The sequence below is a fragment of the Paramormyrops kingsleyae genome, chromosome 20, assembly GCF_048594095.1.
Source record: "Paramormyrops kingsleyae isolate MSU_618 chromosome 20, PKINGS_0.4, whole genome shotgun sequence".
NCBI lineage: Eukaryota > Metazoa > Chordata > Actinopteri > Osteoglossiformes > Mormyridae > Paramormyrops > Paramormyrops kingsleyae.
Window position 1 is genome coordinate 11,834,958 of NC_132816.1, and position 26,426 is coordinate 11,861,383.

The 26,426-nt window shown below is 41.7% G+C and overlaps 1 protein-coding gene across 3 annotated transcripts in view; it reads left to right on the plus strand.

Annotated features, from left to right (window-relative positions):
- The window catches only part of LOC111836876 (adenosine kinase-like), a 129,914-nt gene that overhangs the window by 58,998 nt on the left and 44,490 nt on the right, over positions 1-26,426 (plus strand). For all 3 annotated transcript variants that reach the window (XM_023798524.2, XM_023798560.2, XM_023798544.2), the window contains one exon: positions 545-653. In XM_023798524.2, coding sequence (XP_023654292.1) covers positions 545-653 — 109 coding nt within the window. The remainder of the gene's footprint in view (positions 1-544; positions 654-26,426) is intronic.

The window sequence follows — 26,426 nt, forward strand, 5'->3', positions numbered from 1 at the left end:
GGAAAAAAAAATCACATCGCCCTAGATTTGTTTCAGAGTTAAGATTATATGTTTCAGTTTCAATTAAGTGATTAATGTCAAGATTTTTTTTTAACATGATGTAAAGAAGGAAGTAACTTCCCATGAGAGCTGTTAAAAATGTCAGCCTGGAACGCCGATAGTCAATTTTGGTGTATTATTGATGTATGTTTTCATTTATTCATAAAAAAGATCTTATGCAGCTCTGATGTGCATATGATTGTAGTTTGATTTTCCATGAAAACTAAACCTCTGATTTCTCTCGCAAGACAACTGGGCCTGCAGCCATTCAGAGTATGAAATAAATAAGGAATGAAAGCCCTCTTTAGACGAACACCTTGAAATTGTAGATTTGAGGCCTGTACCTGTATCAGATGGTCAGATGAGATCAAGGCCGCAAGACAAGAACCGCACCGCTTACTCTCTCAACTTCACCCCTCACACCAAGGAGTCTTCAGTTCCTGTGCCGTCAGATGTCAGGAAGCCTTGCGTCTAAGTCATCCGTTTGTTGGGTATCTTTCTGCAGGTCCCTTGTTGCCAACCTGGCCGCGGCAAACTGTTACAATAAGGAGAAGCACCTGGATTTGGAAGGAAACTGGGAGCTGGTGGAGAAAGCCAGTGTCTACTACATTGCTGTAAGTAGAATGTACCCCCACTCCCCCTGCCCCATCCCCCATTCCGCTTCATTCCATACCACCGATGTTAAGGACAGGTCACTCAAAATAAACTCCTGGGATGTGGGACAGCAGGTTAAATTATGGGCTACGCAGTTCTTTTGTTTTAAATCTCTCCAGGCAACCTCCTGATTATTGTTTGTACGTCCAACTTTCGTCTTTCCGAGAAGGCAGATCCGCATTAGCGGTTGAGATAGAACTGCCGAACGTTCGCCTGCTTCTCCTCACCATTATTGCTCTTGATCAGCATGTACTATATCAAGTCATCACCACTCACTGTGCAGCAATGAGGGCTTTCCATCCGTACACTGGTTGCGCGGCATCAGTTAATTAGAATTGTCAACAGTGTGACAATGCCAGTTCTGTCACGATGATGGCGGATTATTTGTCCTGTTGCCGTGAATGTGGATGTGCCAGAGGGATTTGATGAACGATGAAATGCAGTAGGCCTCAGAATGATGTCCACCAATCTGGGCTGTGCCCTTCCCTCGCGATCGTCCAGAGTGAAATATTTCACACAGAGGTCAGTTCGTATTAAATTTACACCAACTACGGGAAGCTTGGCAATAAGTCACAGTTTCTCTTGTGTGGCAAATTAGTGCTTTGCTGTACATCTACCAGAGATTACCTTAAAGTGGCTCACAGGTTTATTTCTATACTGATGGACAGACAAAACTGACTTGGAATCAGTCATGCCTGTGGATTTAATTTGCCTTTGTCATCTTTTTTCATTGTAACATTATTATGCCCAGAACAGCCTTTAATCATCTTATTACTTTGAACTTTGTGTTTTTGGTTAATCACCTTATCACTTTAAACTTCAATTCCTTTTCAAGTGTTTTGAAATGACTTGAAGCAGGCCGCTCTCAGGCTGAAGCAGGCCGCTCTCAGGCTGAAGCAGGCCGCTCTCAGGCTGAAGCAGGCCGCTCTCAGGCTGAAGCAGGCCTCAACTCCGTACACGTAATCTGCAGCTCCTCTGTCTTTGTATGAGTTTCCTCGTCTTATTCTGGGTTCCCGCAGTGTTTTGGCTCTATAGGGTGTTTATGTGTGCAAGTGTCCTGCAATGGACTAGCATCCGATCCAGGATTGACTTCTTCCTCCCAGGTTTCCCGAGGTATAGGTTTCATTTCATACCGGATCATATCATGATTCTTGAAGATGGTTGTATCGATGGCTGTATTATGAGCCCCTGCTTTACTTTGTTAGAGACTTTTCTCGATGTAGTCATTTGTGGAAATCATTTGCCTAATTACCCTTTTCTCTTTGTACTCTTTGTTTTATTTTTTTTTGTTGTTTTTTTTTTTTTGTATAATGCATTACATTTCTCCTGGCACTTTGACATTTCTCCATTTCGAGACCTAATTCTCCAGTACTTTGAAGAACTCCGTATCCCATGTACATGTCAATCTACTAAGGAATTATCTTTTAGAAAACCAAGAAAAGCGTGTATGCCAATGCATATTTTTTTTTGTCATAATTTAAGATTTGTTTTTTTTTACTGAGGTGTGGGGGGGAGGGGTGAGTCTGTGCAGTTTAGTTCCTAGCCTCTCACTTTGTCCCACCCCCTGTTGGCATGAAAATCACCGTGCTACTGGTAATATATCCAGCACACTGACACATTTTTAATTTCAGGACACCTATATCGCAGGCTCGCTCAGCGGCCCCTTCAGCTGGAACGGGCGAGCAGCTGCTGTGCAAGTGTGAAAACTGATTACCTAGCCAATGAGTGCATCGAAAGTCCAGTTATGAGCCTCAGCTGTTGGGGCTGTAGCGGCAGTGATCTGAAGGCCCCTGTCCGTTCCCCAGCCAGCCAGGGCTTTTGCAATTTCACCACCGTCAAGTGGCCCCTAGAGCGGCTGGCTGGGTCCCCAGAAACTACCCGTCTCTCGCCCCTCATTGTCTTGGGAGCATATCTGAATCTCTGACAGGGACACATCTGTGCTCCTGTGGTGGGAAAAAAAGAGTCTTGCGTTGAGAAGATACTCCCCTCCACACAGTACATGAAACGAACATGAGCTCAAAGCCCACCTAGACCTTTCTCAGAAGTCAGTCTACCTAGTATATTATACTCAGGACCAGTTCAAATTTTTAAATTCATCCAGCCAAACAGCGATGGAATTAAAAATGGCGGGTCATTCAATAAGTTCCGCGTTAAGTTCCGCGTTATCATTAAGATGTAGCCGTAATTCAGAATTCTTCCGAAGCCATTATTGTGTGTTACCAAAAATGCATTCATTTTCCAGAAATTTTCAAGAGTTAAAAAAAAAAATAAAAATGGAAAACAAGCAAATGTGTTTTCTGCACTTGGCACTTGGGAGGAGTTGTTCTGTCTTGAGAGTGAGCCCTCTCCAAGAAAAGGACACGTTACCGTGAGCTACCATTCTCGGTGATGGCGGCAGCCCTACAGCAATGCTCCTCTGTTGACGATGGCGTGAATTTTTTATTTATTTATTTTTTTTGGTTGGGTGGGGTGCGGGCGGATAGTGTACATTTCTTTTTTTTTTTTGTTTCTTGAGTTTGGGTGGTCCCGGGTTTGGACTGTTCTGTATTTTGTGTACGCGACAGATGCCCTGCGATTTGGCAGAGGTCCGCTAGCTTGTTTGGAGAAAAGCTTGTGCAGCATGGTGAGATTTACAGGGGCTCTTTGTCAGTGCTGAGGATCTCGAGGCACAATGCCCCTCCCACCCATCCACTGTGCAAATCCAGTATCCCTCTATTTAGTGCTCTTACCTTCCCTGGTCGACTGCGTAATCAGATGTACAGCTACAGCCATATGCACTTAAAATACTGTGGCTTGTCTAGACCGAGGTTTACCAGAGTCACTCTCCTAACAGTAATCTCCATTAACCTTGTCAAGAGCAGTCGCAAGCTCCCGGCTGAAATCGAGATTCACTCGTTCTTTTATTCTCGCACGCGTCTTTTTTTGACTTTTATTTTAAGGGGTTTTTGTAGAGGCGAGTGTTATCCCATATGCACACACTTGTCACGCTTTAATCTGGAAATCAGATTACAAAACGGTGTGTTTCAGAAGCCGCGATTGATGGCATTTGGCAGGGGCTTTCAAGGTGCCTGCCACCCGCGCCGCGCGATTGGACGGACGTGGAATTACCAGGGCTCCGGATCAGCCAATGGGGGCTCATCCCGCAGCAGCGGCAGACGTGGAGCGGGGAAGCGACTGTGCCATTTTTCACAAAGAGAATGTTGAAGTTCTGCCAAATGTTTGGTGGCAGGCTGTTGCTAGGAAATCAGGGTCCTGAGGCAACCGTCATACTGCGAGCAATTAGACAAGGAAGGAAAAAAAAAACAACAACAGGGGAAAAAACAGAACGCCGAGGTTTTTTAAAAATGCTAATGCGGATGCGTATTTAGCACGCGTCAATTTTAGTGGGGATTTTTAGCATCAGAAATGGTATGCTGCGCTGAAAAAAAATGTTTTAAAAAATGACTGTTAATATGACTGACACTAATTGGACGGGGTAGTTTGTGTGTGCTGGCCCAGTTAAGCCTCCCACTTCCCAAACCCCCTTAAGAACATAAGAACATAAGAACTATACAAACGAGAGGAGGCCATTCGGCCCATCGAGCTCGCTTGGGGAGAACTTAACTAATAGCTCAGAGTTGTTAAAATCTTATCTAGCTCTGATTTAAAGGAACCCAAGGATTCAGCTTGCACTACGTTATCAGGAAGACTATTCCATACTCTGACTACACGCTGTGTAAAGAAGTGCTTCCTTAAATCCAGTTTGAAATGTTCTCCCGCTAATTTCCACCTATGGCCACGAGTTCTTGTATTTGAACTAATGCTGAAGTAACTATTCGGTTGAACAGCATCCAAACCTGTTAGAATCTTATAGACCTGGATCATGTCCCCCCTCAGTCTCCTTTGCTTGAGGCTGAACAGATTTAGCTCAAATAACCTTTCCTCGTATGACATTCCTCTAAGACCAGGAATCATTCTTGTGGCCCTACGCTGCACCTTTTCTAAGGCCGCTATGTCCTTTTTAAGATATGGTGACCAAACCTGTACACAATATTCTAGGTGAGGTCTCACCAAGGAATTGTATAATCTTAGCATTACCTCCCTTGACTTAAACTCCACACACCTGGAGATGTACCCCAACATCCTATTGGCCTTTTTTATTGCTTCCCCACACTGGCGAGAATGAGACATGGAAGCATCAACATACACACCAAGGTCTTTCTCATAATCAGCTACCTTTATTTCAGTAGGTCCCATAAAATACCTGTACTTTATATTTCTGCTCCCTACATGGAGTACCTTACATTTGTCTATGTTAAATTTCATCTGCCAGGTGTCAGCCCAGTCACTAATTAAATTAAGATCCCGCTGTAGCTGCTGAGCCGCTAGTTCAGTATCTGCTACACCACCCACCTTGGTGTCATCTGCAAATTTCACCAGTTTACTGTATATATTGGTGTCTATATCATTTATGTAAATTAGGAACAAAAGTGGTCCTAAAATTGAACCCTGCGGTACCCCACTATGAACGCAGGCCCACTGTGACATCGAGCCTCTTATAACTACTCGCTGCTTCCTATCCGTTAACCAGTTATCAATCCAAGTCGCTACAGTTCCTAAAATACCTGTCGCTTTGAGTTTAAGTGAGAGCCTCTTGTGGGGAACAACATCAAAAGCCTTTTGGAAATCTAAATAGATGACATCATAGGCCTTCTTATCATCAACTTCCTGAGTAGCTTCCTCAAAAAACTCCAACAGATTTGTTAAACAGGATCTACCTCTCCTAAATCCATGCTGGCTATCCCTCAAAATGTTATTTGAGTCCAGGTAATCTACCATTTTCTCTTTGATTATAGCCTCCATAACTTTACCAGTTATACAAGTTAGACTGATTGGCCTATAGTTTGACAAATTACTTCTATCCCCTTTTTTGAAAATGGGCGTTATGTTGGCATGCTTCCAATCAGAAGGTACCACACCTTCAGATAAGGATTTTTGAAACAGTAATGTTAAGGGTCGGCAAATAATATCCCTCATCTCTTTTAACACTATAGGTAAGATGCCATCAGGGCCCTGTGATTTATTTATTTTGAGCTTAGCTAGGCTTTGCAAAACATCAGCTTCAGTTATATATATATTAGTTATAGACGATGTTGAATTAGTAATAAGAACTGGTAAGTTACTAGTGTCCTCGACAGTGAATACCCGTGCAAAACTATCATTGAACTCATTTACTATGTCAATGTCGTTTTCAATTATAAGACCCTTACTATCCTGCAGATTAGTAATTTCAGCTTTTAGAGCTCTTTTAGAGTTAAAATACTGGAAGAAACTTTTAACGTCATCCTTAGCCTCCAATGCGATCTTCCTTTCGACATTCCTTTTAGCTCGTCTAATGTCATTTTTTAATTCAGCCTGTAGATTTAGATACTCTTGCTTTATTATGTCATCATCAGTTATTTTCCATCTCTGGAACAAAGCCCTTTTCCTCCTTACTTTATACTTTATGTCCCTATTAAACCACCTAGGTTGCAATTTCCTAGATTTATTCTTGCTAGAAACAGGTATGAAGTCCTCTTGTACTTGCAATAATGTGCTTTTAAAAAATTCCCATGCCTCTTCAACAGTTTTGTTATTTAACTCCATCCAGTTCACGGTTTCTAGTTTTAATCTCATACAATTGAAGTTAGCCTTCCTAACATTATATATTTTTGATTTGGACTTTGCTCTTCGGGCACTAAACTTAACCTCAAATTTAACCATGTTATGATCGCTACTGTCAAGTGGTTCTAAAACATCTAATTTACCAATCCTGTCCTGGTTATTAGACAAAACAAGATCAAGAATGGCATCTCCCCTGGTAGGGGTGTTAACAAACTGAGTAAAAAAACAATCCTGTACTAATTCCACCATCTCAAGTTCATTTTCAGAAGAGCCAGCAACAATGTCCCACTGTATCCCCGGTAGATTAAAATCACCCATAACTACCACATCATTTTTATTGCTCATAATCCTAATATCACTGTATAACAATCTGCTTTCCTCAGCAGCTACATTGGGTGCTCTGTAACAAACACCGACAATTAGGCTATTTGAGTTTGTAGCATCTAATTTTACCCATATAGCTTCCGTACTTTTACTTATATCAGTAAGCTCCCTTGCCTGCAAGATTTCCTTTACATATACTGCAACACCACCTCCCTTCTTACCTATACGGTCTTTACGGAACAATGTGTAACCATCCATATTATATTCTTGTCCATCCTTATCACTCAACCACGTTTCAGTTATTGCTATAATATCATAAGAGTCCGATGAGATAAGAGCCTCTAAATCATGAATTTTATTCCTAATACTCCTGGCGTTTAAATACAGACAACAAAGGGTAGGCTTATTACAGTGCCTACTTATAATATGATTTTTTTGGGCTTTCCGTTTCCCCCCAGTTACATACTTAACTAACCTCCCTGCCCCCCCAGTCCCTAGTTTAAACATTCCTCAACTACTCTACAAATACGCCTTCCCAGTACACTGGTTCCCCTCCGGTTCAGATGCAACCCATCCGGCTTGAACAGGTCCCACCTGTTCCAGAAGGTCCTCCAGTGCCCCATAAACCTAAACCCCTCTTTCCTACACCATCCTTTTAGCCACGCATTTAATCTCCTTATCTCAGCTAACTTAGCCTCACTTGCGCGTGGCACGGGGAGTATTTCGGAAAATACCACCATGGACGTTCTGCTTCTAAGCTTATTGGCGACTTCTATAAATTTATCCTGCAGAACAGCCCTTCTACCCTTGCCTATGTCGTTGGTGCCAACATGCACCACAACAACTGGATCCACCCCAGCTGGGGCCAAAAGCTTGTCCACACGATCTGGAAGGTCTCCTACCTGGGCACCAGGCAGGCAAGACACCGTACGGGACCCTCTATCACGCGTGCACACATAACTGTCTACTCCCCTAATAATTGAATCCCCCACTACCACAACCTCCCTCTTTCTGGGGGGAGGGGGCTCCTCAGTGCCCAAGGGCCCACCTGCTTCCCCAGTCCCTTCCGGCTCTAAAGCTGGAAGCACCTGAAACCTGTTAGACACAGACACCTCAGGTGATGCCGCCTCTGTAACGTGTGTACGCCTTTTCCTGCGTCTACGACCTACGGTCACCCAGCTCTCTCGACCTCTCTGCTCTTCATTCTCCCTCCCCCCCGTTAGTGGCGTACACACCGTCTCCCTAAACGGCGTATCAACTAGCTCATCTAACTCACTGTTGCATTGGATGCGAGCCAGTTGCTCCTCAAGGTCGCGAACCTTGACCATGAGTGAGTCCACTAGCTTACATCGCTCGCAGATGAAGTCCGACTGGACACTAACGTCCAGAAGGGCAAACATCTTGCAAACGCAACACTGAGCTGGCCCCATAATTAACTAACTCACTATGACCCCGTACTCCCAGCCCAGTAAATTTATATAGTGTATTTAACTATAAAGATTAATTTGCGTAACAATAAATGCAGTAACGTGCGGAGTACACTAAAATAAGTTATTACTTGTGTTAAAACGGAACTTTATTATTATTTTATTAAAAATTTTAAACCTGATAAACTTACTACTACTTACCAGAAGAACTTCTGCCTGAACCAAGTATGAACTAAAAACAAGGCGAAATCGAAGTTGCTCTTGGGAGGTCGAAAAACCACAAAAACCCCCTCACAGCAGGCTACTGCCGGAGCGGGAAAAAAGTGGAAAATGTCCTCCCGGCCCCGACTGGCGACCGAGCAAAGCTCAGGAGCAACTGTCCTTTTCCGACGCTTGGTAGCGATACCGACGTTAGATGTTATTAGTTATAATCGCCCCGCGGGTGTTTGTTACGGAGTTTAAACGCGGACAGAAAAACGCCGCGCACGCGACACCCGCAGCTCTTCTGTCGGTAATAATCGCGCTGTTGATTAACAGACAGGACAGACAAGCACTCACGCTGACCGAAATAAGAACAATAAATAGAAATAAACAGCCACCCACGTAAACAGGTAAAGCACACAAACACTCAAAACACTCCAAAAAAACAATCCCAAACAATCGCTGCAGCTCAACACCACTCTCTCGCAGCAATCCCAGCAATCCTCGCAGCAATGAAACACACACACCCACGCACACACCCTTGGACACACACACCCACGCACACACACACACAGGAGCAGAATCTACAGTATATTTCTTGGATTTTTTTAAACCGCTGAGCAGAGTTTGCCCTGTAATTTGATCTCCCCTGACAGATGTGTTTTCAGTGATGCCACTTTGAATTAACCCGTTGTGCCACCGAAGCCCTCAGCCCTGGCAACTGATTATCTATCTATCTATGTATCTATCTATCTATGTATCTATCTATCTGTCTATCTATCTATCTGTCTATCTATCTATCTGTCTATCTAGCTTCTCTGATGCGGCAGGGAGAATTCTCTTAAAATGGCTGAGTTCCCCCCCCCGCCCTCGCCCGTGACGCCCCCCCCCCCGGATGCGCCCGCCCTTCCTGCGTGGAGAGAGCCCGGTGTGCGCGGCTTGCAGCGAGGGAGGTTAATGAAAAAGAATTAAACAGAGGAGCGCGAAACGCATCAGACTGCCCGCTTACAGATGGCACTAAATGACCTGAGGATATAAAGAAGGGCTTTTGACACTTGTGAGCGCGTGCCAGCGCCGCTAAATCGATCGCACGTCCAGAGGGGGTCTGGCAGCGCCGGGGCTGGCTGCGAAGGGATGTGCGACCTGTGAAATGTGTTTTTCTCCCTGCTCATTAACTGCACGCTCCCATCCGAGAGGCAGCCGTGTCTCAGGCGGACGCCGCGGGCTCTGAGCACTCGCGGTGATCCTGGAAAAAAAAAACCTTATCTCCTAGCGCATGCGCCATTTGGCTACGTGGCCCCCAGGCCAAGGTCCTGGGGAAAGGGGTTTGCGCCCCCCCCCCCCCCCTCGTGGAGGTCTGACTTATCGTGTGGTTTGTTCCACCTCACTTTACTTAATCGGTGATATGGTCAGCGTTGTTCAAACCGATACTAAATTCAAGCACCCAATAGCTACATTTCCATTTAATCATTTGGTGATTTTTATTTATTTTTGACTATTTTTGACCCCTGATGATTTATTGCTATTTATTTAATTTACCACATTAAGGGTATTAGGTGCCATCCTCGTCTTATTTTCGGTAGGAGCGTGCAGCAAAAAAAAAATTAATAAATAACAGTTGAAGAAAAAAACCGCAAAAAGGAAAGCTTGAAAAGCGAACGGCACAACAATGACTGGCACGGCGTAGCGTGCGTACGGCTCCGGCGGGCCCTGCCAGGCTCCTGCAGAAAGAGGCGTTTCCGAGCACAATCACTGACACCTCATTTGCAGGCGGGCCGCTGATTGCGCAGAGGTGACTGCGGCTGGGCCCTGCCGTGAAGACACCGTACCACCCCCCCACTTACCCCCCCCCCCCCCCCCGCTGTCCTCTCACTGACCTTGAGCGAGATCTGGCGTCAGCTGCTCTGCGCGGCTGTCCTTCTCCCCCCCCCCCCCCCCCCATGTCGCCCCCCCCCATCCCCGTAACTGGAGGGGACGCGCACAATGCAGAGGCAGCCGGGAGACAGGGAGCTGGCAGGCATTCTCTGTCTGCAGGCGATTGGTTACAGTGTTGGTTGCTGATGATATTTAATCCTGCAGTATTTACATGCCAAGTTTCACTTCTGGCAAGCCTTATTAAATAGATTTGTAAATGCATTTCATCTTGATTAGAATTCGTCCTCAAGAGATTAGGCTTTGCTTTTTCGTGATGTGGGGCATGTAAATGATTCTGCCATGTAGGCTGCGAGTATCACAGTGGAAAATGCTCCCCTCTCTCTCTCTCCCTCTCTCTCTCTCTCTCTTTCTCCCGCTCTCTCTCTCCCGCCACAGCCTCTCTTTCCGTCACGTTGATCGGTGGCGTACAATACCAGATTCATCAAATTGTCCTCCTCTCCAGGCTACGTCTCTTATTCATGCAGTCTCTCCGTTAGCTTTATCAGCTTCTCTCTCGCTACCTTTTTGCTGGATGCGCCTTTTTTTGAAACCCGCTTTAATCTGATAGCAGCCATAATTGTTAAGCCATCTGATGAAAACAAATCCCTGATTGCACAATTACTCGAGCATTGCCTATTAACTATATCCTTGTTTTTTTTTTCTCCCCCTCTAATGAAAACATTTAAATTTGAATAGGCCAGCGAGCTATCTGGCATAATAGCCCACCCACCCCCACGTCGCTAATTTCTCCAGTATCAGACGTTTGCTGTATTTTGGGGGAAGATAGGTGACGGTTTATTCAGCAGAGAGCTGTAGATGTTTATCTGCCTAATTGAACCGTCGTTAGCAGCTATGAGTGGAGGCGTGACACGTGTCACCGAGGCTCCCAGCAGCTCCGGGATGTGAAGCTGCCACTCCGAGTGGGAACGGACCCCATAAGCACAGAGGGGGGGCCTTTGAAATCCTGCAGTTCTCGGTTTTTGGACACAGCTGGGGAATGTAGACTTGCCCTTACCTCCAGGAGACGTGAAGAACACGTGTGTGAAATAAATGTCTGCATTTATGAGTCTGTCATATACCGAGGAATTGCAGTTTTTATTTATTAAAGGATGACAAGAGACGTAATCACTGCCTTTGTATTACCTAGCTATTTCTGTTTGTTTGTTTTGTTTGCCTTCGTTTTTGAGTTTGTTTGCTGCAGCCTCGCCACGCTTTTCCGAGATAGCGTTTCCCTATTTTGAAGAACATTACGACGTGAAATAATCGCCTTAATCCACAGCATCTGACTAATTTTCCAGAGCCAAGAGCAGAACCTGGCAGAGCTCCAGAATGCAGTCTGTACCACTCTACCTGCTTCCCAACACGTTCCTCCTTTCATACCACTATGACTTTTCAAAACCAATTCCTTTTGAAACTAATAGTTTGTAATACCTGCAAAAGTGGGTGTGTGGCTTTGCGCCTTTTGTATTCTTTCAAGTGAGTAGATAATTGGTTTATGTTTCAGACGTGAATAAAAATTAGTCTGAAACGCACATGCTTACGAATGAGTGATGCTTCAGATGACTCGCCTATGGCGCAGTGTTACCGCATGTCTAAAGGGTTATTGGTTTGCACTTGGCCATCAGTTCCACACATGTACAGTTTGCCTGTTCTCTCCGTGTTCCTGCACCAATGTCCTCCCACACTGCAAAGATGACTTGTGGTCCAGGTGAATCAGTGAATAAGCTTTAGATCTTCAAACCAGGCTCTAGACTTGGGTCCACAATTTCAGGCCGGACCTGCTTGCACATGACTATTGGCATTTAAATCCAGTTTGTGCCTGAAAAAAGCTTGAGCAAAACCACGAAAGTGTGTTTGTTCCTAAAACACTTGAACAGTAATCTTTTTATTCATTGTAAGACGCCGTTAGTAACTTAAATGCGAAAATGTGGAAAAACTTGCAATTTTGAAATACATCATAAAATAGCGTGATTTTCAAAGCAGGCAATTGGAAAATTATTGTAATGCATTTTGTATATGAGGGTTATAATGAAAGACTTAGTTCTGTTTAGAAATCGCTTGTTGCTATTATGGAAATATCGCTGCTTGGTTTCATTGTCTGTTTTTACCAGCTGATTGATGGTCAGTGATTACTGCACCGTGACTAAAGATGTTATTGTATTTCACGCTGATAGATCAATACTTTATCAGTATGACGGAGAACTTGGTTCCTTGTTGAACCTGAATCAAGAGGATGTGTCATGTGTTGTAAGTTTATGTGAAACACATGCTGCGAAGAATTTTTCATGATGATAAATTTCCACTGCTTTCACATAGACTGCCTTACTTTGTTCAGCTTTATTGACTGGTAGTACAAATTTGTTCATAAATTATTTGTGAGCATGTGGATCTTCATTGGTTGTACAGCGGTGTTCCAAACTAAACTCCAGTCTGAAGGGTTCCGAGGACTCTGCTGACACAGTTATCTGGATGTGGCAGATGTATGCCCGTTTTAGATCATCTGAGAATTATTCTTGTGCATTTCCTGTTCATACAGTTCCCAAGCACAGGACTTGCAGAATGTTAGCGATCATACCTGCGATCGTAGACACAGTTCCTCTTTAAGCTATTACAATACACCGTCTGTTGTCATGGATTTCTGTCCCGTACATTTGCCAGGGTAATAATAATTTATTTTGCGCATGCTGCAGATGTGTTACAACATATTGTATCATATTTGGTAAGTGTACCGTGTGAGGAGGTTCAGGTATCTTGAAGCTGTACATTCCCCGACAATGTAAAGTCTCTGGAGTGTGATGAATTTTTCCTTCGGAGCCTTGTGCTAACAAGCACTTTGTGATTTATTAATCATCTGTTGTGTTTTAATCATTCGCTTTCTTTGTGACAACACCCTCACTTATGGCCATAGCCCAGTCGCGGGACCCCTGCTACACAAGCCAAACCGGACCCAGGGAGAGACCTTGCAGCTGCAGTTCCACTAAACGGGGCCCATTAGCTCCCTGGAGATACTCTCTGGTTCTGGCCCTGCCTTGCATTAACCTGCCTCTCTCGTAGGCCCTCTCAGAGTCACACGTCTCATAGTTTCTCTTATCATCGCTGTCAGCCAATGGCGTCGGTTGTCATGATCGCCAAGAGACTATATGTCTGACGGAGGAACAAAGTCGAAACTCCAATGTGCCAAGTGCTAGTCCCCGGTAAATAAAAGCAGACGTCTTTTTGATGTTATATGTGCGTGCTTCCACAGCGGTGCGATCCCAACTGAAAGTATTTTGCGCGGTAACATAACAAGGAAGGCCAATCAAAACAATAACTGCGTTTCCCTTTGACGAAGCCCTGGGCTTCCAATTGTCAGAATATGTAAGCTGACTCATTCGCACAAGAAGGGCAACCATCCCTTGTAGCTCCGGGACAAGTCGAAAATATAAATAATAAAATTGTTTTGTTTTTTTTGGTCATGTTTATGTTCTCTGTCCTGTAAACAAATTTAAAAATTCTGATTAATAATTTGGCTATTTTTATTTTTAAGATCCATTTGCAGTGTGATTATAATTCTGTGATAAACGTTATGATCACATAGTTGAATTTAGCTTCATTTAAATTTCGGGTGGAAAAAAACACCTCCGTTCTGCAGTTACACTTTTCTTCCTTTTGGGTACTGTGGTGGGTCTGCACTTCAGCACCGTTTAATGAATATTCATGTCTTTCTGACTGAAGGTATTGATGGATCTAGGTTGGCTACATAATTGCATTCACAGTGTAAAATACTTAGGTTAATTTTATATTATTAAATGCAGAACAAGCACAGCTGTTAGTGGCATAGACATTAATCTGTAATAGAAAGTATTAGCTGATATTAATTGCCAAGAAACATTTACTGCAGGAACAGCTCCTTGAAAAATGTGTTCGGAAAACAACTATGGGTACTAAAAAGGAATGGCAGAACGAATGTATACCTATAGGAACTTTAGAAACCAATAAATCACAGTCAGTTACAAACTTGTTTGTTGTATTTCCTGAAAACTTAAGTTAATGCAAAATCCTCTGTGATTTACATGTGCACATACAATGTTTTAAGTATCAAGCTCATTATTCATCCATACATAAATCCAACTTCTAAGCTCTTATCCTGATCTGGGAGACATGGGGCCTGCAGTCTACCCCAGGAAACTTTGGGCATAAAGTTGCACCCAGCGAGGTATAATATGTAATATTGTGGAGTAAAAAATTAAAAATAACCCAAACAAAAAGAGCAACATATTTCTCAGTATGAAGCCTAGTTTTTCAGCACTGCTGAAAAATGTGAATAATTTGTACGGAAACTGCACGCATAAACACTCTTCAAAGTGTGAGGTGCAGGCTAGTCTCTACTACTGTTGCTGTCCAAGGTATGGAAATTTGAAATAAGTAACTTCTCTTGTTATTCTTTTCACCAATCCAGCTGCATACTTCATTAATGAAACCTTAACGCCTTAAAGGTTTTGCAGAAGTAATTGCATACAGTTTTTAATTAGTGCTACGGGAAAGGCAAACTGAAAGCGATGTCATGCGGAGATGTAATAGGTGTTCATCTGCACTTGAAATGTTTCAGTAATCTCTGGCATGATCTTCAGCAGTGTTCTCTGTGTCCATGTAGTTATTTAAGTAGGATTTTCAAGAAGGCCATGCCATTTTATTCTGGGGGAAATCATTTGGTGGTTATTTATTTATTTATTTAATTCTGTCCTGATGCATTTCTCTTTGGAGTTCCGGAAGTCTCTCCACTTTGAAGACTATGGGACAGCTAAGCCTCATAAGTATTTCCTGTTATGGCATTAATATAAATTGAGGAAACCAAAGCAGATTTATTGACCACAGAGCATAGAGAGTCTCCGTTATCTCGAGTGCGGCTTAGATTTAACGCTTCTGAACATATGGAAAATATTTGTTCACTCACCTTCATAGTAGAATCCGAGACATTTCGTGATTGATCCAGATGTAAATAAAAGCAAGTACATGTGCAGTTTTCGGCATGGCAAATGTATTTGTTGTACACACACTGATTCCATTCAGATGGTGGTGTTTACACTGATAATGAGTAGTATTTTATTGCTACGGTGCTATGCTAATATGTCTGGGCAGAATAATAAATGAATAAATCTGAAGAGCGGTCTTTGCAGTTTATTTTTACTAAGGCATATATTAATATGTGATAGGGCATAAGATATTATAATTCAGTATTAACTCCTGGTATTTTCCAAATTCACCTTTCAACATATTTAACCAGAAAAAAAAAAAAAAGTTATGTGCTAAATCATAAAGTCTGTCACATCTCCAACAGCCGTTTCCCCGTCTGCTTTGGTGGTGACGTTTCTTTGTGCCTTTTACCTCATTCTGACACTAAGATTTGCCAAGTTATAATCAGCTCCTATTTTAATAGAATATAGCTATAATTTCATCAAAGCTCGTCATATGTCTGATACTAGTGTAAATGACCAGAGACAGAAAGTGAGAAGCAAACAGTATGTGTGTCACACAAACCAAATTTCTCCCATTCTGTAGTGAGGGGAATAGTTTCTTCATTTACATTCAGGAATTGATTTTATTGATCTAAATAATAATGCTAAATGATGTGTCACATTAATGAATAGAACCCGTGATGCGTATATGGGATTTAGAAAACGGCAGTTGGCAGTAACTCCAGTGGACAAAAATTGATTAGACAGTAGGTGTTCTTTGAATAGCCCTTGTGTGTTTTCTGAGGTTGGCATTTTGACAGGATGTTGACCTCAGCCATTGCAGAGCCTTCAAATCACAATAAACAGTGGCAGATTTATCAGTCCTATTCAAATTGAAAATAAATATATATTTGGCAATCATATATTAGCCAAGAATTATTTACCTCTGGATTTGGCCAGATGTAGCCAAAAGAAATTCTTGCCTGTCCATCCCTTATCCCAAAATATAATTTGCTGCAGGAAATTAGATTGTAATTACTATTGTAAGTTTTCTTTCTATCGAAAGGAAATTCATTAATATACTTTACTGACCGCTATAATGTGTTTGCTACTGATTTTGTATTGCACTGTATTCAGCAAGTCCCCACAACCTTGGCTAGGATAAGTGGTTGGATGATGGGTAGATAGGTGTTTCCATAAAGTATAATGACCGTTTTTAGCAACAATTCAGATTAAAGATTATTTTAAATAAATGTAGTAGTTACATCAGCAGAATTATTGTTGTGAGGAAAATTCCCTAATGATTTTAACTGACTCAAAAGGATATGTAGTGAATCGGGGTATACTTGCGTATACAAAAATGAATATACTAATGAGGCACAGAGAAAAGCAGAGGGTTTGTAGAGTTTAAGCCATACTATCTCTTTGTTGGGTGTGCTGTGCAGTTATTTTTGAAGAACGGCGAGCATCACATGCAAGGTGAGGGATGAGATTTTAAGTGGTACAGTTTACTACAGTTGCTCTCCATACCAGCAGACATTAGACACTGCAGTGTATTATGTACTGTATGTTGGTATTTCTTATCTGTAATGCACTTAACTTGATTTACGCAAACAGCCATCCTAAATTTGTCAGGACTCTAATAAAAGCATTGTGTGCTCGCTGGCTTCCAACTAGGTGTCCATAGCACAAACACTTCGTCCTCTGAGTTCATGTTCCCTCAAGGTGCAGATGACATACTTTGTATCGTGTCAGTTAGCCCTAGTTTTTGTTTACTTCTGCCGATGCATTCAAAACCCCAATCACCGTCGCTCCGGCTCGGCTCGAAAATTGCATTCGAAACAACAGATTACGCTTTACGCTGAGCGTTTGCGATCTCGCCGGACCTTGAGAAATAGTGGTGGTCAATGCTAATGAGGGACTCAGCGAGAGGCTTGCTGCCCCGAAATAGAGGCACTCTTGTCTGGATATTCACACACACATGGTCCCCATAGACGGTGTCTGTGCCTAGTGATGTGGATTGTCCAGCATGTGAAGAATATATTCAAGGGCATTTGGACAAATATTATATCCACTGGCCATACACTAAACAAACTTTTTTGAACACTGGTATTGCCAGGATATGTTGCAGGGGCGCAGCCCTAGATGTGCTGGAACTGTACAGGTGACCAAAATGTTGGTCAGATCTCTGGGGATGGTGCTGTTGTACCCTTGAGCAGTGAACTCACTTTTCATTGCCTTTTTTTTTTTTTTTTTTTTTTTTTTTTTTAAACGCCAACATTATGAATGGGAAGAGTACCGTGTAAGTTATGTCTGAGACACACTGGATAAAATAATTTTCCAAGCATATTTTTCTTTGTTTAACCAAGATTCGAAATGGGATTACTAGCAACACTGTGTGTTTTGTTAACCTGCTGGCTGTCATCACATCACCTGTCCTGGGATAATTCTTGGATAGCTAACAAGTTATTCATTATCCCTGTGAAGATCTAGCATATGATTTAACAGTACGATCTGCTGTTACTTCCTCAAAATATACTTTGCTGATAGTGATACACAGCTCCTTCTTCTTATATCACATCTGTCACTTCCAGTGAATATGTTGGGTGCTGAAATAACACCTTTTGCTGCTTTAATACTAGCGTGCATGTGTACACACACACAAAATTTGATATATTATATATACACGCACATTTACGCAGTATATAAATATGTGTGTGTATGTATGTGTATACACACACACACACGCGCACAAATTGCATACAGTTTTGTACATGTACAATGTGTGTATGAAGTTTTCCAGGTGTAAGCATATACAATTGCGTACAACAGAATACTGTACAGCACCGCAGTGAGCAACATGAATGCAGTTTGGGTGCAGCTTATATTCAGATATTTACAAATTGTTTACAGTGATCTGAACAAGGCAGTGACCAAACATGGTACTGTTTAGTCTGGATTGTTGGAGACTCTGGTCTGTGTGTACTGTAAACATTCCAGCGCGATGTTTTTTCCCCTTCTGCCTCGTCCCTGGTCCGCGAACTCCACAGGCCTCCTCCGTTAACCAGTCTTCCACGTCTTCACGTCATTCTGTCTGTGGTTTGTATTTTTATGTCTTTGTCCAAGTGAGCCTTTTAACGCAGCGCATTGCGGGTTAAGTCAGCACTCAAACAAGCGAAAAGTTTTATGAAAAACGGAAATGGCCAGCGCAACAATAGTCCAGGGATGTTTTCTCATCCCACATGGCACTCCAGTGAACAGTATGAATTACCAAGGCCTTTTATTTAAGAATGAAGCCCTTCATTCAGTATTGTTGTGTGGATTTCTGAAGTGAAACCACCCAGTCACCACAGCCGATGTGTACTGATATGTATCGGTACTAGAACTACAATCCTGAATTAAGCCAATGATCTGAAACTGGATGCATTTGTTTCCCTCTGCATTAACCGTCTTTCAGTGTGGTTTTATTTAATGGTTTATTAGTTCTGGTTAATAACATTCAGTTAGGCAATGTGGTCTGAATTGAAGTTAATTTTCAAGCCATTTTACAACAGCTGCCTGAGTATTATTTCATATTATAGCTAAAACTTTGATGTACATGTCCTCGCAGTAAAAGGTTGGTGCATTCGAATGCGTGCTGCTTGCATCATTTACTAACTCCCATTAGCAAAGGCTGAAAATCATGCACCTCCGCATCAAAGCGTAGGACTTTTACACAGAGTAGCATGTGTATTTGTACACAAACCTTTTTTCTTCACCCCTGAAGCTCCCTATATTTAGTACATATATGTAATTACTATAATAAATCTTGTTTTTCAGACAGGCAGATTAAGAGCAGACACCACTGTCTAACATTTTAGACAGTGTGGTTATTTGTCTGATGTAATCTTCTGTAAAAAATAAAAAAAGAAGGAAAAGCTACGCATCCAAGGCTTTATTTCAGTTCTTTTGCTTCATCCATTACAGATGTTTTGAGTGGCACAATTAACTTTAAGGACAACATTCATAGCTTTAAATCTACAGTGACATCAGTGTTTTTCCCCACGCTGACAAGATATAGATTGGTCTTTTGTTAGGCAGGCAATTCACATTGCAATTGTGTGACCCTGTCATGGACATGGGACAGATGTGCTTATTGATCTGAACGGTTCAGTATCTTTCCAGAGATCTTTAACACTGCCGTGATGTTGGCCATGGAGAATAGAAGGAAGTTTTATTCATTGAGACCCACAAATTGCCTTGGGATGCCTCCCTTTGAAAGACACACTGTTTTGTCATATATATATTTTTTTTTTAAGATGTCCTCTGCAGTCTGGCCTGACATCTATTGTGTCTTTTCATGAATTTCTGACCCTTGGAAATATGTTTTCAGATATCTTTGTTGTTGTGGTTGTTCTGCACGGATTGACTTGTCTGGGCCTCTCGTTCCTTCCTTTGCCGTTTCGGAATTTGAACCTTCCCCCCCACCCCCACCCCTGAAACACACACACACACACACACACGCACAGAGTTTGATGCACATTTACAACGCTGAAAACTAGTATGTATATTTGCCATGGCAACTTTCTGCTGTTTGATCAACGTGCATCCCTGCGAATGTACGGCCTGAGCAGCTGGACATTTCTGCCGTCAACTCGATTATTTCCTACAGCCCCTATGGAGACGGTCCCTCGAGGTTCCCGAGCAAGAAGCAGTCCAAGCATAGGCGGAGGGGGGGGGGCAATCTGCAAGAGATCCTAGCGGCCAAGCTCCAAGTTCCCACATGTTGGCCAGCCCTTGTGACACATGTAGAGCATCCCCTGCAGCCTTTGAAGATGCAGACATATGTACCACACATGACCTGTCGAAAACTGCAGAATTGTCTAGCTGGTCATTGATCTTCAGTTAACACTGATATTGCAACACTAGATCATCTTTTTCAAAGACAATATTCTATTTTTAATCAAGTGACAGATAACATCAGTAAGCATTTTCTGTTGTGTGCCACTATTGTATTTTAATTCCACTGATAATGAAATTCCAATGCATTATTTGTAAATTGAGAAGATTCTGACGTACCTGCATGGTGCTGTATATAAATGTTACTGTATGTATAAGCCTCACACTACTTGGAAAGTGCTTCCATCTGCTCTCCAGCTTCCCATATCTATTTCTAGGGCAGCAGGCTGAAATTGGGCTTGTGATCAGGTTGTACATGAACAATCCCTTGTGGGAACCTTGCTGCTAGAGGAAAAAAATACATGAAAACCCAAAAATGTGGGGTGAGAGAGTAGAGCTGAAAAAGCTAATCGAAAAGTCTTGGTTAGAGATGAATTTCAAGCAGTCGTCTTTGCTAAGTGCTGACATTTCCAATGCGAATAACTTAATTTGACTGATAGGATGGCAAGCCACGTCTTTGACTTGCACTTTCATGAGTGCAGCTACCGCAGGCTAATTAGGACACGGATCATGGGCCACGGCTGCCTCAGAGCGGTACCTGTCTGTGCTGCTATATCAGCGTTCTTCAGGAGACGTCCGGTAAACATCCCACGGCTGCCTCTCCTACGTGCGCGCGCCCGTGTGGGCCATACTGCCTCCCAGCAGGTCGAGTGTGCCACGCGGTCTCACGTCGCGGCATTCGGCTGCTGTCGCCTTTGAAGGAACTGGAGGGTTTCTCTCTTCCTCGCATGCCAGATAAGGCCAGGAACCTCAGAGGATTACACTGGCTAAGCCCTTATCGGGTTGGGAAATTCACTGCCAGCTCCGAAGTGGTAGGAGGACAAATCAAGAGGAAATATTATTAGTTTATTTGTTCCTCTTCTCATGTAAAGGCGCTGCGCCATTGATGGAACGTTCCTTTTTTTTTTAGTTTATCGGGGTTTTTATTTTGCATGCTCACATTTACAAGGCTTCTTCAAGTTGGAGGTTATGTGTAGGGTCGATGGAGACTTGGCATCTAGAAAAAGAAGTTTTAAGGAGCCTCGTGTTCCCTGTAACGACATTAAATATCCATAGGAGGTTATTTCTATGGTGAGATAATGGGGTCCTGAGAGGAACGATTCTCAGTACTCAGCATTAAGAGAGAAACTGCTTATTCCAGATCATTTATCTCTTAGGTGTAAATTATATCCCTCAGTCACACTTATACGGGGTGCTTGAACCTGTCAGTATCTTTAATAGTTATAAAACTGATGGGGAAGACCATTACATATCAATGATTAACAAATGATTAGTACAAATGCAAACTTTTCACTTGAGTCATGAGTGGCATTTATTGGCATTTCTTATTACACTGATTAGAATTTTTTTTCTCCGGGCTACCTTTGGGTGAATTATTACCTAATGAAAAGTTATTGATCTTGACCAATTCCAGTGTTTATTACAATGGCACCAGCTGTGCTTTTCACAGATGGCTTCCATCATGCTGTACATTCTGGTTTTATAAATGCATGCTAACAGAAGAAACAAATGGAAACAAACTAAGGTAGATGATTCTCTAACAGATCTTAGTCGCTGGCATTTTCTGTTCCATAGTGCTCGCAAGGATATATAAATTACTAATATTTTGAGCCTTAAAGTCCCCTTTGAAAAAGCAGCTTCTCAACATTCAACTCTATATTCAAGAGGGTCTATGCAAATCAACGGTCAATAGAATGCAGGATTTACTCTTTGGGTGCTTTTACATGGATTAAGAGGCAATGGAAGAAACCTTCATTTCACATCTCCTGAAAGGGATAGGAAGTCCAGCAAAGGGGAACTCAGACCTTTCTTGGCTGCAGGAACTCTAAGCTTCCTCGATGTGTGCGCTTTCCTCAGCAGAGATTGGTTGTAAGTGGCTTATGCGAATTGCAAATGCTGCATCGAAGCGCAAATATCCAGAGTGTGTGCGTGTGTGTGTGTGTGTGTGTGTGTGTGTATGTATATCACTCGACAGCAGTTACTGAGGATGAGGGCACGTTAGCTGAACAGTCGGTGATAGCGAAATTATTCACATTGCATGGATATGTGCACTATTTATTTTACTCGTGCTCCATGCTAGCTTATGTAGCAGTTAGCATCCTAGCATAAACTCTTGAAACACAGTACCTTGTAAAATTTAAAGTGAAATGTGAATATGTTTTCGTTCTGTGATGTACTCCTTTTATTAAAAGGAGATATCCATATGAATAAGGCACATTAAGTATTGATGGTGAGGTTACATACACGGTTGAAATGAACTTCCTGCAGTTGTTAGACTTTTTTGTTCTGTGATGAGAAACCGTTCTTATTAAACAGGAGATTCTGTTAAAAAGAGTATTTATTCTGTAAAGACTTCTTTCAGATTTCATTGGAATTAATTTCTGTATGTTTTAATAACGCTGAATAGTTTGTTCTTTAAAAATATTTAGCTATCCGTTAAATGAAGTACAGGATTTGTGTGATACTGCCCTGATGTGTTCAGTAAATTTCAGACATTTATAACTGGTATTTTTACCTTCCTCACAGTGCACCTTTTTGGCTTAATGAGTGTTTGCACTCTACTGGTTTTAAAAATAAATAAATAAATAAAGATGCCATTTACCAAGCACTAATTCACTCAGTTCAGTGTAAAACAAAGATATATTTCTTCAGTGTTAAGGGCATGTGTCCTGTCACCTTGACAACTGTTCTAATTACCTTGGTCTGGCCAATCAATAGCTGATGTGTTTTTTTCCCTTCCTGCACAAATGTGGCTCTTCAGCCATGTAGCCTTCACTTAGCCTTTTGATTATTTTCAGCTGAAGAGATTGGGCCCTAGCGCTTGCTCTTCTTGGCCGCAGACCAAGGGCTCCCTCTAATATAATCCTCTTCATCGATCAGATTTTGTTGACTTACATAGCTTCCCCCCTCCCCCCCCCAAGCAATTAGGAACTTACCTTGCTCCTACCGAGCAAAGCTTTTAAAGTGCTTGGTCTTTCTTGGGCCCCATATAGGCTGTTCGGGCCGAATAGCTACTTTCCTAATTTGGAAATGATTACGATACCGCGATCACACGGACTGTAAGTGGCCGTCAGTTAAACTAAGAGTAAAAGCAGATGTGTTAATCCTGACCTGGAACAATAATTATGAGATCAGTCAGTTGGTTGGGTTGGAGGTTAACAAATAGCATGAATATGATCTTTAAATCCTGTTAACACATTATTGCCACATTTTATTTTATAGTTTTGGCCAAGAACAACTTTTTATTATGATTTTTAGTCCCCTGCTGCTTTGTCTGGTGATTATGTTCCACATTCAGAATATATCTGATAAAGACAGGTCTACAAAAAAGACTTTTTATAAACAATCAATTATACATAAATATAGACAAAATAAAATCATCATAATGATAAATCTAAAATTGTGTAATGTTTAACCAAAGCATATTTGGTGCTGCATTGAAAGCTCGATTATAAATTAATATCAGTGTTTCATTGACTTTTCTCCTGCAGTGTTCACTTATGATGTTTACATTTAGTGTTATATTCCATCCTCTAGTTCAGCATAAGAATGGCTTTCTAACACCTGATTAGCATGCTGAATTACATTTTGCATTTATATAGCTGTATATGAATTTATTCACTATTTGCTCTTTGTCTGTGTGTGGGTCTGTTCTCTGCTAAATTCTGATTTGCAATAAATAATGTAAAGGCTGCTTTTGTATTATTTGTTGTGATGTTGATTGCATAGTGTTCAAAAAGTCTGCTGGAAGTCGGGAAGACATGATCAGATACAAAGTGTAATGATATGGTTGCATAAGTATCTCCTTTTGAAAGGAAAATTGCATTTGTTTAGTGAAATCTGTATACTTTTGACAAAAGCACAATACTACAGTTCTACCACCCACGACTGTAATTAACACTCATTTTAGCATACGTTATTTCTACGCTTTGGGTAATTTATTCAATTTTCAGATTACATGCACAGAGTTCAGTCATATCATTTCAATTCACAGTCAGGTTGAAAAACTAAAAACACATTTGTGTTCTGCTATCACAGCTTTGGTGAAAATTTGACAATTCGTTTATAGGGTTATAATGAGACGTATATCTTCAGATGACTAACCTCCTATTGGTTAAATAGCCTTCTGTTAACTTAAACTCAAAGCGACAGGTATTTTAGGAACTGTAGCGACTTGGATTGATAACTGGTTAACGGATAGGAAGCAGCGAGTAGTTATAAGAGGCTCGATGTCACAGTGGGCCTGCGTTCATAGTGGGGTACCGCAGGGTTCAATTTTAGGACCACTTTTGTTCCTAATTTACATAAATGATATAGACACCAATATATACAGTAAACTGGTGAAATTTGCAGATGACACCAAGGTGGGTGGTGTAGCAGATACTGAACTAGCGGCTCAGCAGCTACAGCGGGATCTTAATTTAATTAGTGACTGGGCTGACACCTGGCAGATGAAATTTAACATAGACAAATGTAAGGTACTCCATGTAGGGAGCAGAAATATAAAGTACAGGTATTTTATGGGACCTACTGAAATAAAGGTAGCTGATTATGAGAAAGACCTTGGTGTGTATGTTGATGCTTCCATGTCTCATTCTCGCCAGTGTGGGGAAGCAATAAAAAAGGCCAATAGGATGTTGGGGTACATCTCCAGGTGTGTGGAGTTTAAGTCAAGGGAGGTAATGCTAAGATTATACAATTCCTTGGTGAGACCTCACCTAGAATATTGTGTACAGGTTTGGTCACCATATCTTAAAAAGGACATAGCGGCCTTAGAAAAGGTGCAGCGTAGGGCCACAAGAATGATTCCTGGTCTTAGAGGAATGTCATACGAGGAAAGGTTATTTGAGCTAAATCTGTTCAGCCTCAAGCAAAGGAGACTGAGGGGGGACATGATCCAGGTCTATAAGATTCTAACAGGTTTGGATGCTGTTCAACCGAATAGTTACTTCAGCATTAGTTCAAATACAAGAACTCGTGGCCATAGGTGGAAATTAGCGGGAGAACATTTCAAACTGGATTTAAGGAAGCACTTCTTTACACAGCGTGTAGTCAGAGTATGGAATAGTCTTCCTGATAACGTAGTGCAAGCTGAATCCTTGGGTTCCTTTAAATCAGAGCTAGATAAGATTTTAACAACTCTGAGCTATTAGTTAAGTTCTCCCCAAGCGAGCTCGATGGGCCGAATGGCCTCCTCTCGTTTGTATAGTTCTTATGTTCTTATGTTCTTATGTTCTTATTCTTGTATCAGCCAGGAGTCATTGTTTTCAAATCTGTGGTAGACGTTTTCATCTGGGATTGTCACATTATAGTAGCCTTGAGATGTTTTTTTAAAAAGTAGTTATGAATCATCAATTAACTGCTTTGTATGAATTATTCTTTTTTTTTTTTTTTTTTTTTGAGAACTAAGCATTACAGTATATTTTATTTGTTACATCCCAGCATGGAGCACTGGGTGCAGCTGATTAGCGGTGAGTTGTTACAGCATTGTATACAAGCATATACAATTGTTTACATGCTGTTTACAATAATTAGGGGATTTAAAGAAGCCGTTAAGAGTGAGAGGCATGGTCCTTTAGGAGCTCTTAGACTTTACGAGGGAAGTATAGATCAAATTAACTGTCCGTTTCTTCGCTGGAGGTATCACTTCTGGCTTTGTTGTTCAGTCTCTGTTATTTTAGTCCCTCGACCAAGACCAAGTATGATTCATTGGCTTGTATGGTTGCGAGCACATTTTTCAGTATGGTGATATTCATTAGACAGACGATTGTACTGCAGTGACAGACTGCCTGTTTGAATGTCTGTGACAGAACAGTTACAAGCAAGACTGGAGGTAGGTTACACAGCAGCCACCCAAGATGATTTCTGCAATCACAGCCTGAAGCTTCTGGTCTGTGGGCCACAACTCTCACTGTGGTTGTCTCCTTGAAAGATGTATTCATATGAAGAAACTTCACAAGTCTTGCTGATATTTTTACCATTATGTATTCTTGGTCATAATAAAACCGTATTTCAGTACAATGTAGATACAATATGTCTGACAGAACCCTTAGTCTGTGTCTAGGTTCGTGCGGACAAATCATTTTTTCAAATTAGGGACCGGTTCATTCAGCCGGACACATTACTAAATCCACCTCTGATGTGTATGAATTTTATTGTGTCCAAAATATGGATTTGAGGATGTTTGGGATGAATAAGTCAAAAAATTCATTAATTTGACAGTCCGCATTCAGTGTCATGTCAAAAGCAGATACTGTAGTTGTGCAGTATCAGATTCCACACAAAATTCTGAAATGCTGGTCCACATGACATAATTATCAAAGGATTGAAAATTTACCAGTTAAATTTTCTG